Source organism: Musa acuminata, chromosome BXJ3-6 (assembly GCF_036884655.1).
Source record: "Musa acuminata AAA Group cultivar baxijiao chromosome BXJ3-6, Cavendish_Baxijiao_AAA, whole genome shotgun sequence".
NCBI lineage: Eukaryota > Viridiplantae > Streptophyta > Magnoliopsida > Zingiberales > Musaceae > Musa > Musa acuminata.
In genome coordinates, this window is record NC_088354.1 from 39,121,888 (window position 1) to 39,138,978 (window position 17,091).

The window sequence follows — 17,091 nt, forward strand, 5'->3', positions numbered from 1 at the left end:
AGTCAAAAGTCAGAAGAGAAATCAACGAATAACAAGAAAGCCATGACTTCCCAAAACAACAGGAACAGTTTTCAAACTATCATGAACAATTAAGTTACAATGGACATTCAGAAGGGCTTACCTTATTTTGGGCAGATAATCCAACAAGTGCATTAAGTTGATAAAAATACTTGCAGTGATGCTTGTTATTTTAAGATCAGAACGAAAAACATAAAAAAGAAAGAGTTGCAAAAGGAAATTAATGGAGTAATCCCAACTGATAATAAACGCAATCTGAAACTCATGATTTTAAACGCAATCTGATAATAACTTTAACTTTTCATTTGATAACTTTGTAATCAACTGTTTTTCATAGTTTATATCATAAATTGTAACCCTCGTGTGAACGAAGTTACTAGTCCAAGACATCAACAAAATTATGGATCCTCAATGTCAGAAGGAAACTTTGCTCCCTTTACTAAATTTTGTTCTTGTTCCGTATCTGTCAACCCGACGAAAAGTGCATGCCAAATTGTTATGTATGAAGGTAAATGGCATACAGTCATAACTCAATTTCAGGGTTAGATCACAAAAAATAAACATGAACTTATAGTTGTTAAAAAACAAAAATCATAAGCATATATAATGCAATCGTGTAGAAAATTCAAAGCCAACGAAGAAATATTTTCCAGCAGATACAAGGTGGCCCATCATGTGGTGTGGTGAATCAATGTGTACGATATGTTCTATCTTTGCAAGAAGTGAAAAAGCTTAAATACATTAACATGTCCCTCTCCTATTTATACAGAAAAAAGAAAGGATTTTCCTCAACAGAATAGAGGATTTTTGTTAACAGAATTGAAAGATTTCCTTATATAGTTGGAAAAATCTTATCTTCTATCATGCCCCCGCAAGATAGTACTCCTGTCAAGGATACCAATCTTGGATCGATGCAAAAAATGATTTACGAGTAGAGGCTTCATAAGTAGGACAAGAGCAAATCGTTGCTGCGATTGCTGTTGTTGTGAGGGCACAGGTGTTCCCTTCGTTCTCCGTAAGTCCGTCGACTGCTAGCAGATCAGCGAAGACTATCGCGATGAGAAAGATGAGGATTGATTGTGGAGCCTCTTAGGAATATGGCTACAGCGGCGTTGGTCGATGGCCGAAGTCAAAGGCGAAGCTTCGCTTTTCTCAGCGGTGTTAGTCGCTGGCCAAAGGCAAGAGTGAAATTTTGCTTTTCTCATTGCTCTGATACCATGTTGGAAAGAATAGAAGATAAGAACAATTATTGAAGAAACTTCATCGAAGAAGCTTTATTAAAGAAGTAAAAAAGCAATATGAGAAAATCTCTCTATTCTGTTGAGAAAAATTCTTTCTCCTAATATGTATAAATAGGAGAGGGACATGTTAATATATTCAAGCTTCTTCAATAATTGTTCTTATCTTTTTATCTTTTCTTCATGGTATCAGAGCAGTGAGAAAAGCAAAGTTTTGTTCTTGCCTTTGGCCAGGGACCAACGCCACTGAGAAAAGCGCAAATCGTTGCTGCGATTGCTGTTGTTGTGAGGGCACAGGTGTTCCCTTCGTTCTCCGTAAGTCCGTCGACTGCTAGCAGATCAGCGAAGACTATCACGATGAGAAAGATGAGGATTGATTGTGGAGCCTCTTAGGAATATGGCTGCAGCGGCGTTGGTCGATGGCCGAAGTCAAAGGCGAAGCTTCGCTTTTCTCAGCGGTGTTAGTCGCTGGCCAAAGGCAAGAGTGAAATTTTGCTTTTCTCTACTCTGATACCATGTTGGAAAGAATAGAAGATAAGAACAATTATTGAAGAAACTTCATCGAAGAAGCTTTATTAAAGAAGTAAAAAAGCAATATGAGAAAATCTCTCTATTCTGTTGAGAAAAATTCTTTCTCCTAATATGTATAAATAGGAGAGGGACATGTTAATATATTCAAGCTTCTTCAATAATTGTTCTTATCTTTTTATCTTTTCTTCATGGTATCAGAGCAGTGAGAAAAGCAAAGTTTTGTTCTTGCCTTTGGCCAGGGACCAACGCCACTGAGAAAAGCGAAGCTTCACCCTTGCCTACGACCAACGACCAACACCGCTGTAGCTACATTCCTAAGAGGCTCCGCAGCCAATCCTCATCTTCCTCACCACGGTAGTTTTTGCTGATCTGCCAATAGTTGGTGGATTTAAGGAGAACGGAGAGTGGACTTAAGGAGAACGAAGGGAATGCTTGTGCCCTCACAACAACAACAATCGCAGTAGCAATAGCGATCTGCTCTTACCCTACTCACGAAGCCTCTCACTCGTAAACTATTCTTTACATCAATCCAAGATTGATATCCTTGACAAGAACACCTCTTGCAGGGATATAATAGAAAATAAGATTTTTCCAACTATACGAGGAAATCTCTCTATTCTATTGAGAATAATCCTCTATTCTGTTGAAGAAAATCCTTCCAGCTCTCAATAATTATTCTTATCTTTTTATCTTTTAACAAACCAATAACTGAACAAACTAAAATATGAATCACAAGATAAGGGAATATTTGAGTGGACAAAAAACTATGGAACAATGATGTGATGTTGACTATTTAAGATCACCAAACGATCCTCCCAAAATTTCAAGCTCAAATCTAATGTCTTGCAATGCATACAGTGTTGCCTGCATCGATCTGCAGAATTCATTAACAAATCAATTAAGTTCGACAAAAGATGCTTGCATTGACTCCTATGCCGATCACATACTGACAACTTAATCATTAAAAACAAAACAAGAACGTGAAATAGATCATATCACATATCACCTGCGGCAAGAATACAAAGAACATGCCAACCAAAAGAATCCAACTATAGTTAATACCCGAAGAACCCTAAATCTCAGAGACAGCCCTTTAGTCAACAAAATAAAAATGAAATGCCATCGAACACCAAGATTAATGGAAAGATTGAAAAAGGAAAAGAAAACGAATGAAGATCTTGAATCGATGATGCTTTGAAGGAAAGCGGACGGCAAGATGATCCGCACATCGATAATCCGAATGACATCTAATCAATCGAAGAGATATGATCACGATCCGAGATGGATCCAAGAATAATCAAATGCCATCAAAAGCTACGATTCATGGAGAGATTTAAAGAGAAAGAAAAAACGAATGAAACAGATGGAGTCGTACATGAAATCTTTAATCGGTGATCCTCTGAAGGAAAGCGGACGGGACCACGTCGTAATCCGTACAACACTAATCGATCATAGGGGTATGTTCACGAGCCGAGAGAAAACGATTCAAGAAGAATCAAATGCCATCAAACACCAACATTCTCCGAGAGATCGAAAGAAAAGAAAAACGAACGACTCACATGGAATCGTAACTTAAGTTCTTGAATCGGTGAGACCCTGTGGAGGGATGTGAAGGGAAAGATCGTCCAGACAGAGATAAACAGAACAAACTCTGATTGAACGAGAGAAATGATCACGATCGGAGAGAAATCGTTTCAAGAATAAGCAAATGCCATCAAATACCAAGAATTCTTAGAGAAATCTAAAGAGAAAGAAACGAACGGCTCGTTCTTGAATCAGTGAGATCATGTGGTGGAACGTGGACGTGAAGATCCTCCACATATCGATCATCCGGATAAACTCCAAACAGAACGAAGAGATATGATCACGATCCGAGAGGAATCGATTCAAGAATAATCAAAACTCATCAAACACCAAGATCCATGGATAGATCGAAAGATAAAAAAGGAACGATACGCGCGGAGTCGTGCCTAAAGTTCTTGAATTAGCGTGACCCTATGGAGGAATTTGGATGGGAAGATCGTCCACACATCCATAAACCTATTCAAACTCTAAATCGATCAAAGATATATGATCACGATCCAAGAGAAACCGATTCAACAAGAATAAAAAGCATCCATCTATATTTAACCCAAGAAACCATAAATCAAAGAAATCACCCAAGAAAAGCAAGATTCACGGAGTGATCGAAGACATAAATGGAATTATACCAGCAAATACTGAATCGACTGATTCCTCGGAAGGATCAAAGATGGGAAGATCGACCTCTGGCGAGACATCGATCGGAAAGAGCCACTCCATGATCCAAACGAGCTCTAATCGGTCGAACACGACAGAGAAAAGGAGGCAGGCGTTCAAGAAACGAAAAATGGGAAGGCAAGAGCGAGGCTTCATATTCACATATATATACCGCCTGGCTTGTTAAAGACGCACATCTTTTCTGTTAAGTGTGCGCTTCTAACGGAAAAATGAAGTTGCCACCGCAGAGGCAGGGCGTGTACAGTTATAAGAAGGGCGCATCACATTGCGGGTGCGGCTGAGCGGGACATTTTGAATTGGGCACCACGTGGAATTTTCCTCTTTCTTTGGGATCGTCGTGTTGGGGATCGGGTTGTTTGATCTCTCGCAAGCGTGCGTGCCGTAAGATTCGTGCTTGACGCATGCTAGTTTTCATATACGATTTGTGTTCATCGCGCTTTGAGATGTGTGCTATAACATGATTCCTTCTATTTGATTACTGTTGCCATGAAACCCACAGTGGATGCTGCGGAAGCCACTCGAGTCGGTGGTGCCATCAAGAAAACCAGTCCTCGACATGTCTAGGAAACCTGCAGGCTGTGTCGTGATGTTGTTCAGGGTTAGGGTTTCCAAGAAGGAAAGTCTCATGCATGGTCGTCTCGTGATGTTGTTCCTGGAGCTTTCCGAAGCCCAAGGACGTCGATGTCAAGTAAGTCGGGAGCGGTGGTAGGGAAGAACTGGCGGAGACTATGTGTCGAAGAGGATGAGGAGGATGACGACTTTGAGAAGTCTTCTAGTAAAACGTGACATAAGTTCGCATCCACATGTCAACCTCACGTCAACAAAGGTTAGCCACCACAAGCATTTATCGATCCCATTAAATACTGATATTAATGTTCTTAAAATATTATTATTATTCTGTACGGTTCATAAGATATACTGTCGTCAGACCCTCATGTCAATTGCGTCCATTACAAGCCAAGACCGAGGCGGAGGCGATGGCTCGGCTTGTGTTGTACTTTTTATTCGAGTAAACCCAACAAGTGCGCAAAGAGACCGGAGAGCGCTTCATACAATTCCACACGCGGTTACGTTCAAACGAGTCAGCGCAAACGGGCGGCCATTGAACCCACACGCTGCTTTCGCCGTTCGATCCGAGGCGGCGCTGATCTCGACCGTCCATATCACCCGCGGACGACGGCTTTCACGCGGGCTGGCTTTCCTCTCCCTTTCTCTGACCCTTCCTCGCATCCGGGCTGTCCTTTTTGTGAGAAGCATTCCTCTCTTCCTTCTCTCCGCTGCTTCGCGTCCGCGACGACCTATAAAGCCTCGGAGACCGGACGGATAGGACCCAAATCGAGATCGCGGATTCCGTTCCTCCCTGTTATCTCTCTCGCTCCCTTTGTCGTGTGCATCGTCTTCTCTGCTCGAGTTCTGTCACGAAACATGGACGGGGCTCCGGTGAACGAGTTCCCGGTGGCGCTGACCCACGGAGGCCGGTACTTGCAGTACGACATCTTCGGAAATCTGTTCGAGATTACATCAAAGTATCGGCCGCCGATCATGCCGATCGGAAGGGGCGCTTACGGCATCGTCTGGTACCTAATCTTGTTTCTGCTATTCGTATGGGAAATCGATGGGAGTTTGATGAATTAGTAGCTTTGATGATTGTTTGGTTGATTGTGGTTCTAATTTTTCCTCTTTATTACAGTTCGGTGATGAATTCGGAAACTGGGGACATGGTAGCCATCAAGAAAATAGCCAACGCGTTCGACAATCACATGGATGCAAAGCGGACACTTCGAGAGATCAAGCTCCTTCGGCACTTGGATCATGAGAATGTAAGCCCTCAGTAATTACCTGTCAAAATTCTTGAATTGTGATGGCTAGGGAAAGTTCCTTCTCATGATCAAGCTTCGATGAATTCATTTCATCTTCGATGACAAATCACAGCAATGCAAAATAGTACATCTGACAGCCAATTTGAACTGCTTATGGTCTCCAATAATACACAATTATTATTGTTTCCATATATATATGTATATATTCTTGATGTAGGACATTGTGGGGCGGGTAGTGAGCACAATATTGAGGACCTTAGCCTTTTGACCTTGACATTGATCGTGTTTGCTCTTAATTCCAAGTTGTCAAGGAAGTGGAACATACACATAATGGAAACATAACTTCATTGATTATGAAAGGAGCTGTGAAGAAGAAGAGATATACATGTATAACAAAACTTTCTTGAATGATGTGTGTTCTATAAATATCTTTGAACCTACATAAGTTTCATTTATGGGGTCAACCCTGCATGATTGCTTGCATTTTGGTGGTCCTTAATGGTTGCTTTCTTTATTCGAAAGCTACAGGACACCTCCATAAACTTTTACTTGATGTCATCAGGTTACCTGTTTGAACACTGGATGTTGCATCAAATTATTCATGGAATTTAGAACAACTGAAAATGTCCTTCCTGATAACAGTCAATCATGCATCCTGGATATCTTAGCTGTGAACTGGTTATGATATCAGTTTCTTGCTTAGCTGCATACGATTCAGTAACAAAATAGATCTCCATTTTTTATTTCTGAAGAGAAAAATAGTCAGGAATTATACTTCATATATGTTACATCTAAGGGAATTGGTCTAGAGAATGTCTTAGATGTACTAAATATGCAAAATATATGGAGTTGGCACGGATAACTGATAAAGAAAACCATGGTTTCTTGTCTAAAATATGCTGTGTCAATGAAACTGTTCCTGGTTTTAGCATGCCCCATTTCAGTATCTTCACTGGAAACTATACATTAAAGATGTGATTCTCAGCGATCTGTGATCTGTTCTTACGGTAACTGAATGCCTTTACCGTCGACAGGTTATAGGGATAAGGGATGTGGTCCCCCCGCCAATTCCACAAGCATTTAATGATGTTTATATTGCAACTGAGCTCATGGATACTGACCTTCACCATATAATCCGCTCCAACCAAGAATTATCGGAGGAACACTGTCAGGTACGTTGTTCATGATCCTGATACTACTGCAAGCACAGAATTAGACTTGATCCACTTGTTCTGACAAGGTCATGGATGGCTTTTTGCTTCCAAATTGTGCAGTACTTTCTATATCAGATTCTTCGTGGATTGAAATACATACATTCAGCAAAAGTTATTCACCGAGATCTGAAGCCAAGCAACCTTCTGCTGAATGCAAACTGTGATCTGAAAATATGTGATTTCGGTCTGGCACGTCCCACATCGGAGAATGAGATCATGACAGAGTATGTTGTGACCAGATGGTACAGGGCGCCGGAGTTGTTGCTGAACTCCACAGATTACACTGCAGCCATTGATATGTGGTCAGTGGGTTGCATCTTTATGGAGCTAATGAACAGGAAACCTCTGTTTCCTGGAAGGGATCACATGCACCAGATGCGTTTGATAACAGAGGTAAGATCAGAATTCATCAACAATGATGATTAATTTCACCTATTCAGTGTTATTGCTTACAACATATTCTTTTTCGCTCTCTCTAAGGGATGACGTTTATTACATTCTGTGTTTTCAGCTTATTGGCACTCCAACAGAGGCTGAGCTTGAATTCATTCAGAATGAAGATGCAAGAAGGTACATGAGGCATCTGCCTCGGTATCCACGTCAGTCATTTGCAAGTCTATACCCACATATCAGTCCAGTTGCTATTGATCTTATTGAGAGAATGCTGACATTTGATCCCACCAAGAGAATTACAGGTAACTGGTCTTTGACAGTTCTGCATTGTCAAATTTTTTATCCTCTTACAAACAAATCAATAACGATGGAGAATTTGAATTAAAGAAATCAAATTATTGACCTAATTGTTGAAACCAATTATTTTGTGGCAAGCGGTTGAAGGAAAACTTAGGTTAATTTGTGATGGCATCGTATTAGTATCTGTTCCTGTGTGAACTATAAACAACATAACACATTGAAGTGGTTAGATCTGATTATTTTCAGAACTTTGTGAAACATCTGATGTTGTTGTACTTTCACATTCATTTGCTTACTTTGGCTTTCCATCGATTCTGCAGTCGAAGAAGCACTAGATCATCCATACCTTGAGAGGTTGCATGACATTGCTGATGAACCCACTTGCATGGAACCTTTCTCCTTCGATTTTGAGCAACATGCCCTCACGGAAGAGCAGATGAAGGAGCTGATATACAAAGAAGCTATAGCATTCAATCCAGCATACTAGTTTTAAGAGACACCGGTTCACCTACAATTGGCCATCAACTGCTGCTGTAAATACTTTGAAACATGAAGAGTTTGTGATGAAATTCTATATTTTTTAGGTTCTTTATTTAGCACGAGTGTCTTGGTTGTCTTCATGAAACTTATTTTTAGAACAAATATTATTATGAGACGTTTGAAGTGCATGCCAGTTTACTTTGCTGAACAAATTTAAATCCGTGAGTGCAAGTAGATCCACCACTGGTTTCATTGTGCTAGAACTTTCAGTTCTTCCAGGACTTTAAATTCATAGTTTTACAATGTGGAAATGACTACTGTCTCTAGATGCTTAATGCAGCATTGTTATCTTTCAAGATTGGTGCACCATTAACCTGATGTGTGAAAGAGCAGGTGACTTGAGTTACTTGGTAGTGGCTTGGTCCCATTTCTTTGAAGAGCACCATAAGAGAAAAATGGATGTGAAGCATAAGAACGAAAACATATCCTTTACTTTCAAGATAGATGTACATTTTCTTAGAATCATTTGCTAGCTGTGAACTGCTATCATCAAGATAAATGATCTATCTGCAAGACAGTCCATCAAATTCTAGTCTTGGGTCATGGAGTTCAGAGCCAAGATAAAGGTAGCACCATCCTAGAAACACATAATTACTTCCAATTAACCTTTTCTGTGTTCCCTCTCAATCAGATGAAAGAGCAAGAGCAAGTAGGATAAATCATATCTACCAACAGATCATGTACCATGAGACTAGTGCAAGTTTAAGAAGCTTTAACACAGAAAGGACCAAGTTTTGGTTCCCTCATTGGCCCACAGCCATGTTCACCTTCTCTGTAAAGTCTGAAACTGTTACCATGTTACTCCTGCCTGATTTCTCTGGCAAAGGACTGTCATAATAGTTGGGTATCTTATAGTCCTTGTTTCTTTGCTGCTTTTCTGATTCCTCTTTATGATTGTACAGCCCAACAGCTTCCCCACCTCATCTTTGCTGGAAGTGAGATCCTCTTCACATGATAAGATCCTAACATGCAAACACCTTCAGAATCAGAAGAGCAGTATCTCAAGTCAATATTTGTTTTATCTAATATAGGATTGCATTTCATGATTTATGCATTATGATTGTATCAAAAGGATAACCAAGCACAACAAAAATAAAAACTTAAGTAAATACCCAATTCAAACCATCAATGATAGAGTGGCTGAAACATACATTTATATTATATCTTGGTCAATTGCAAGAAAGGAAAATTTGGCCTCATAAATAAATCCAAAGAACCCTGTAGTTAACATTAGCATTACAGTAAAAGATAAAAAAGGCAGCACTAGATCATGCTTAGAGATAAGGAAGGAAAAGCACAATATTGCTAATGAGAATAACTGATGAGATATAATTTTGTTTGAGACTACTATTCATAAGGATAAAATTATCCATCCACTAAGATTTGACACATTGACATTAAAAGATAAGAAATACGAAAAAATTGATTGCATAGGAATATCATCAATCATAATTATTATTTTTTTAAATAACAAATAATTTAAGAAATATTCTTTTAATCATAAATAATAGTTAAGGAGACTTGGTTATAAATAAAAGACATCTATTACAATTCAATTTTTTTCTTTCTTTTCACTCTTTCTTACTCTTTGTATCGAGATATCCACTAACTTAGGCATTAAAGGGATAGATCGAATCAATATTCATTTTTTCTTCTTACCTACCAAAAGATGATTCTGATTCAAGATAATTCTAAATATTTTGAGGATAACCACTATTTGACTATAAATAATAGCTATAGATTTGTCAAATTTTAATTTTCATTTATGGTCCTGAAAACATGGGACATGAAAAATTATCACAACGAGCAATGCTTAATGATGAAGTGGCCGAACCTTGCAACTCCTTTTCTTATCAACAACAAGAAAAAGAGCAAAAAAAATCATGGAGGAACAATTCACTCATTCAGATACATCTCCTCAACTGTCAGTCGCATTTGTGACCATCAGCTTTAAATGGAGAAAACATCACCTCCTCAATCATTCATCCTTGGCAAATCTGATCCTTCGAGGTAAGCTCGCCATAGAGTGACCGGATACAAAGCGCTGTGAAGTGACTGAAGTGAGGTGACAACCGAGGGCGGGAGTAAAAGAGAAGCAGATCGGGTCACCGCAGGTTGAGGGACGGTCACGTGTCCTCGCTGTAAAGCTAAAGGCAAGCGGAGCGGCGATCCTTTCCCACTTCGCACCCTCTTTACAGCTTCCGTCGATTTATGGTATCGTTCTCCCTCTCGGTTCCCCTTTCCTTTCCTTCTTTCCCACTTCGAATGCTCTTTACAGCCTCCGCCTATTTATCGACTCTCGTTTCCCCTTCCCTTTCATTCTTTCCCACTTCGAACCCTCTTTACAGCTTCCGTCTATTTATCGGCTCCCTTCTCCCTCCCTTTTCCGCTTTCCTTTCATTCGCCCTTGCAGCGAGGCGGCGTGCGATGTGGCCTGGCTTGGGGAATGGCGAGGCTCGTTCATCTCGTCGTCTTCAATCTCCTCCTCCTCTTCGTCGTCTGCAGTGCTCAGATGCCTGGTAAATCTTCTTACATCGTGCCGGTCAAAGTTGCTTTTCCGGAAGTTGTTTGCATTGTTTAGGTTAGATATTAGGTTAAATGTTACCAAGATCTGCTGAAACCGAGCTTCGATCGTTCATGTCAAGCCCTGTTTCACTTGGCTCTGCTATACCGAGCTGCCGTTACACGCTAACTTGATGAAAAAAGACAATCGTACCAGCGGCGAGCAGCTGGTCGACAGATCTGAACAAAGAAGAGCGTCTAGAACAGAAACAGAGAACGCATCTAAGATCCATAACAAAATGAACTAAGAAACTGGTCGATTCTAGCAAAACAGTTCTCCTTCAAATGCGATGGAGCTTGTTAGCCTTCTTGGCAGAGGCAGAAGCCAACCATTCTTTGGGGACGAAGGCTATACCTAATTGTTTGAACTGTTAAACTTGTATGCTAGCTTTGTTCCCATATGAAACTTGTATACCAAACGACACATTACGAGTTTGCCTTCATCGCAAAGTGTAATGTAAGGTGAATTTGGTAACACTTTTCCATACTTTTGCTTCTTTTTGCTGACCATCTTCTCTGTTGAAAAGTTATCATTCAGCACATTTCTGATTATGTTTGTGATAAGAATGCACTTTTCATTCTACACCATTGGATACTCTATTAACTCTGGTTGTACAGATTCATATAAGGAAGTTTAAGTGAGATCATTTTCATGAAAAGCAGCATATGTTCATGTTTCCAAAAGATAAAAGCTAGTAGCTTACGTGCATAGTTATTGCTGGACAGGTTTTGTCAGTATTGACTGTGGAGGCAGCGAAACATATACTGATGAAATTGGACTGGTGTGGACACCTGATAGTCAATTTATTTATGGTGAAGCAGCTAATATATCAGTTCCAAATGAGAACCGCAAGCAATATAAGACAGTGCGGTACTTCCCAGCAGATAATAGAAAGTACTGCTACACATTCAATGTCACAATCAGGACACGGTACCTCGTGCGAACAAGCTTCTTATATGGGAACTTTTACAGAAGTAATGTTTATCCAAAATTTGACATTTCAATTGGTGCAAGTCATTGGTCAACCATTGTTATCTATGATGAGAAAGCCATTGTGACACAAGAGGCTGTTATCCTAGCTTCTTTTCCTACAGTTAGCATTTGTTTGTCTAATGCTACAACTGGACAGCCTTTTATTTCTACCATCGAGCTTCGGCAATTCAACGGTTCACTCTATCACACAGAATTTGAAACACAGTTTTTCTTGAGTCTATCTGCAAGACTAAATTTTGGAGCTGACAATAATGGATCTATCAGGTATTTGTTATGCTTCATAATTGTTTAAAATTATTGGGTAAGTTAATTAAATATAATTTTGGTTTTCCATGCATTCTCCTAATGTTAAAACTGAATCCTATCTTCGCCGACCTAATCATCATGCAACAATGCAGACTTTGGAGAATGTATCATGAATCTTGTGTCATGAAAAAACAAAAAAAACTCAGATCACCAAGCATTAGTTACCACGGAGAAATGTGTGTGTGTTCTAAGGTATATATTGAGGAAATTGAAGTATTCTAGAATATGAAATGATCAGACCTACCGGTCAACATGCATAATAGGCTTTGTTACGTTATATGAACTGTAAAAGCACCTTAAGGGTGGGTTTAGAAGAAAAACTATATACAAGAAAAATGATATTCCTTCCAAAATGATTCTGCCATAGTTCTGATTTTCAAACATTGCACCTTCCTATGCTATCTCCATTTTGTTTTTATTTCCGTGTATTGTTTAGCTGGGTTGGTTCTCTGGTGGTGAAGGATTTTTTTTCTTGGTTTTAACTGCTACAATGATAACATGTTCTCTATGCTTACAGGTACCCAGATGATCCTTACGATCGAATTTGGGAATCTGACTCTTTGAAGAGGCCAAACTACCTTGTCGATGTTGCTCCTGGAACTGAAAGAATATCGACTGCTATGCCTATAGATGTCAATAATGATGAAAGGCCACCTGTAAAGGTTATGCAAACAGCTGTAGTGGGGCAAAATGGAACCTTGAACTATCGGCTTAACTTGAATGGTTTTCCAGGGTATGGTTGGGCATTTTGTTATTTTGCAGAAATTGAAGAGTTAGGAGTGAATGAAATTAGGAAATTTAAGCTAGTGCTTCCAGGGAATAAGGAACTAACTCGTCTCATTGTGAATGTCCAAGAAAATGCTCAAGGGAAGTATCGGTTATATGAACCAGGATCATATAATATAAGCCTCCCTTTTGTCTTGTCGTTTGCTTTTAAGCAAACTAATGATTCATCCAGGGGACCCATCTTAAATGCTTTGGAGATTTACAAGTACATGGGGATACATTATGGCTCAATGGATGGTATATATGGATATCGTTTTCTTCATTAGCTGATATAAACTGTGTTTTTCATCAGGCTGCATCTGTAATATTGTTTCTTTCTTTTTTGCATTGCAGCATCAACCATGCAAAGTTTCACATCACATTACCCACAAGCAGTTTGGGCGCAAGAAGGCGGGGATCCATGCTTACCAGCTCCATGGTCCTGGGTGCAATGTAATTCAGATCCACAACCAAGAATTGTTTCAATGTACTGAATTAGTATTGGTATCACTTTCTCTGTACTTTGTTGATATTTTTCTACCTATATTCGTGCATGTACTCTATAAAATTAGATCCATTCTCAGTTCGTGCTAATAATAGCTTGTTGTATGAACAGTGAATTATCAAAGAAAAATTTGACAGGAGATATACCTTTGGAACTTGCTAACTTAACAGGCTTGGTCGAGTTGTAAGTTTGAATACAACTTACTCCTTTTTGATGTCTTAATTATTTATGTTTCTTGAGGCACAAGCTTCCTTCTTTGTAACTATCCTAAATTCAAATGTTGCAGGTGGCTTGATGGGAACATGCTTACTGGTCCAATACCTGAACTTGGTGGATGCTTGAATCTGAAAGACATGTAATAGTTAGAAAATTCAGTTGTTGTACCTTTTAAAACATTATGCTTTAAAAGTTTGGTTTTTTCTTATTTGTAGTCACCTTGAGAACAATAAGTTAACCGGCGATTTGCCATCATCATTGGTGGGCCTACCAAGTTTAAAGGAACTGTAAGTCCTTTCTCTCAGTTTTAAAGCATACACTATTTTTTGGCTGGTTTATACAATAAATTAGCATCTAGATCCAAGAAGTAGCTGAATTTGAATTTGGTCATTCTAAGTTATCTTCAAGTAATTTCTGTAATAAAAAACACTTCTATTGTTTATACTGTACCTTATGCCTCCGTTGAATCATAAACTCATGATTGTTTTTTCTACCATATCCTGTCTTTTGTTATGGTTTTGCCGGATGCCAGCTACTGCATGAACTGAGAGTAGAATACTGATGGTTGCAGGTATGTGCAGAACAATATGCTGTCCGGAACAGTGCCCACTGGTCTTCTCGGCAAAAATATTGTTTTTATGTAAGTATTACTTTTTCATTCGCCGTGTTGGCAACTTCTTATTTCTTCCTTTCTAACAATCTCTTTGCCTGATTTGTTTTTCAGGTACTCTGGAAATGCATATCTTGATGGGGAAAAAAATAGCAAGAGGCACATTATAATTGTTTTGTGCTGTGTTTTTGGATTTTCTGTGCTGCTTGCGGCTGTTCTTGCCTACTTATTTGCACACAGAAAAAGAGAGTTACTTTCAGGAAAAGGTATAGCTTCATACTCGTTGAAGATTTTTAATTTGGTCATCAATTTATCAGCGAACTGAAGGTGAAAACTCGTGTCTCAGATGATCTTGCCACCGTCCTACCACTTCAGAAGCAAAGTGCTTCCTTCAGTGAACTTGGTACTGACGTAGCCCATCGATACATGTTGTCCGAAATTAAATGTGCCACAGAGAATTTTGCAAAAAAAGTTGGTTTTGGAGGTTATGGGACTGTATATTATGGAAAGATGACAAACGGAAAGGAAATTGCCGTGAAAGTCCTTACAAATGATTCTTGTCAGGGGAACCGGCAATTCTCAATTGAGGTAACCTATATAAATAATCAGGTAGACAAGTAATACTATTATGTGTTATGCTGTGTATCACTTAGTGACATACTTTCCACTAGCTTCAACAATGGGAAAAAGATCCTGGTAGCTAACTGCACATAGTTGTCACAACTCACAAGTTCGATGAACGAAGACTTCCGTTTACAATGATTTCTTAAATATACATGAGGACAAGTACATATCTCCCACCAGTCATGAATGATGCTAGTCAATTTGGTTTTTACTTGAGATCCAAGAAGTCATTGTAGTGGTGGTACCATAAGCTTAATAGGGGAGAACACTAGAGTCAAATATGTTGGAACATCTTAAAATTTGTTCTATATCTATTGAAGGTGAGTCTCTAGAGTATAGCCTTACTGTAACTGAGTAATTTTCAGACACCACTGAAGCAAGATTTCCATGCTGGTCAGGATTGTGTACCCTGTGGTTTTGTTTATGTTCACTTGGCAAGATCATTGTTTAACTGTAGAGATAATTTCTGAAAGCCATTATCACAAATCATCACACTAAAAAGGCCTGTTTCAGGTGTCCCTGCTTTCCAGAATACATCACAGGAACCTGGTACAATTTCTAGGTTACTGCCAGCAAGAGGGGAAGAACATCCTTGTCTATGAGTTTATGCATAATGGAACTTTGAAAGAGCACCTTCACGGTACGAGTCTCATATTTTCTACGTTATGAATATTTGGAAGTACAATAATTTATTTAATCTTTGCAGGTTCTGCATCTCAGAGACAACATATTAGTTGGATTAAGCGTCTTGAGATTGCTGAAGATGTTGCAAAAGGTTCCATTTGAGAAATAAATTATCATTTATCTAGACCGTTGATTTATCTTCTGGAGTAGTATGATAACAATGGGAACTTACATATAACATTTATCAGGCATTGAGTATCTCCATACTGGCTGTTCTCCGGCCATAATCCACAGGGATCTGAAGACCAGCAATATTCTTTTGGACAAGAACATGAGAGCAAAAGTTTCAGATTTCGGTCTTTCAAAGCCTGCTGCAGACGAATCCCATGTCTCAAGCGTTGTTCGAGGGACTTTGGGCTACTTAGACCCTGAGTAAGGCCTTCTTCCCGCACAACTAGTGTGTTAAATACTCACTATAACAATTATATTTCTTGTACACTCAAAATACATGAGCAAGTCATGAAGTTTAATGTCACGAAGATATAATGACATGAGGAGTAATCAGGAATTTTTGTATTAGCCACAGGTTTCCAAGAATTAGTTACATCTGGGAAGTCATGGCGGCATAATATGTTTAATATTTTCATCTTCTGCTCCCCAACTGATTCCGGCCTCACCAATTTATTCATAATGTGCAGGTATTACACCTCACAGCAATTAACAGTAAAGAGTGATGTTTATAGTTATGGCATTATCCTTCTGGAGCTTATTTCTGGTCAAGAGCCGATATCTAACACAAGTTTTGGCGAGAGCTTCCGAAACATAAGTCCGTGGGTCAGTGCACCACTTTCACCTTGCTACTAATTAATTACAATTGTTTGAAATTTCTCTGCAACTTTTAATTCTCTGATTAACGGCCAACTATCAAACCAAATTACTATTTCTTTGTCGTACACATCTGAGGCAGCTGCAATGGCAGTTAAAAGTCAGTGGACTTACATGTTCCCAATTCTTTTACAAGCTCGATGTCAATTTTTATTTCTTAGAATCCGTTGTGTTCTCTTAGAAATAGTCACTTGACCCTGTTTTAGTGGCAGTAGTCTTACTAAATTTCTGTAAACAGGCAAAGTTTCATTGTGAGAGCGGAGAAATCGAGGCTATCATCGACCCATCACTTGGGGATGATTACAATGACATCCAGTCAGTGTGGAAGGTTGCAGAAGTGGCAGTGAGATGTGTCAACCAGGAAATGAGAAACAGGCCAGCCATGTCCGAAGTGCTCAAGGAGATCCAAGAGGCTATCGCACTGGAGCAAGCTCCAGCGAACACACAACCCAACAATTTCTTTGGTGAAGTTTACTTGGACGCATTGAACAATCCTGGACCCGATGCTTATTCTAGTGATTCCTTTACCCAGCCAGAGCTCCGCTAGTGCTGACCGTACCTGTTGTGCTTCCATATTTTTATGATTTTGTTCATAACTAGGATTGGAAAACAGTGTAATTCAAATTTTGAGTAGTTTGTGATCATAATTTAGACATATAACAAGTGTTCATGTCTTGACGAATGTGC

At 39.3% G+C, this 17,091-nt stretch overlaps 2 protein-coding genes across 2 annotated transcripts; both read left to right on the plus strand.

The window, feature by feature from the left end:
• The first annotated feature begins 5,306 nt into the window (after positions 1–5,306).
• Positions 5,307–8,441, plus strand: LOC135639394 (mitogen-activated protein kinase 5). Its single transcript, XM_065153131.1, has 6 exons — positions 5,307–5,623; positions 5,737–5,866; positions 6,901–7,038; positions 7,141–7,473; positions 7,592–7,775; positions 8,094–8,441. Exons 1-6 carry the CDS (start codon positions 5,472–5,474, stop codon positions 8,258–8,260), a joined length of 1,104 nt encoding a protein of 367 aa, XP_065009203.1. The 5' UTR covers positions 5,307–5,471; the 3' UTR covers positions 8,261–8,441.
• Positions 8,442–10,483: 2,042 nt separating this feature from the next.
• Positions 10,484–17,059, plus strand: LOC135641048 (probable LRR receptor-like serine/threonine-protein kinase At1g67720). Its single transcript, XM_065156044.1, has 15 exons — positions 10,484–10,832; positions 11,602–12,133; positions 12,693–13,198; positions 13,295–13,427; positions 13,557–13,628; positions 13,732–13,800; positions 13,877–13,948; positions 14,233–14,301; positions 14,386–14,537; positions 14,618–14,859; positions 15,409–15,535; positions 15,602–15,670; positions 15,768–15,951; positions 16,218–16,353; positions 16,643–17,059. Exons 1-15 carry the CDS (start codon positions 10,760–10,762, stop codon positions 16,949–16,951), a joined length of 2,745 nt encoding a protein of 914 aa, XP_065012116.1. The 5' UTR covers positions 10,484–10,759; the 3' UTR covers positions 16,952–17,059.
• The last annotated feature ends 32 nt before the right edge of the window (positions 17,060–17,091 follow it).

What these genes read in the sequence shown, in the direction of transcription:
- LOC135639394 (XM_065153131.1), top strand. Translation starts at nt 5,472, where the DNA reads ATGGACGGGGCTCCGGTGAACGAGTTCCCGGTGGCGCTGACCCACGGA. An exon ending in GGCACTTGGATCATGAGAAT is followed by an intron (nt 5,867 to 6,900) that starts GTAAGCCCTCAG and finishes TACCGTCGACAG; the next exon opens with GTTATAGGGATAAGGGATGT. An exon ending in AGATGCGTTTGATAACAGAG is followed by an intron (nt 7,474 to 7,591) that starts GTAAGATCAGAA and finishes CTGTGTTTTCAG; the next exon opens with CTTATTGGCACTCCAACAGA.
- LOC135641048 (XM_065156044.1), top strand. Translation starts at nt 10,760, where the DNA reads ATGGCGAGGCTCGTTCATCTCGTCGTCTTCAATCTCCTCCTCCTCTTC. An exon ending in ACATTATGGCTCAATGGATG is followed by an intron (nt 13,199 to 13,294) that starts GTATATATGGAT and finishes TTTGCATTGCAG; the next exon opens with CATCAACCATGCAAAGTTTC. An exon ending in CAACCAAGAATTGTTTCAAT is followed by an intron (nt 13,428 to 13,556) that starts GTACTGAATTAG and finishes TTGTATGAACAG; the next exon opens with TGAATTATCAAAGAAAAATT.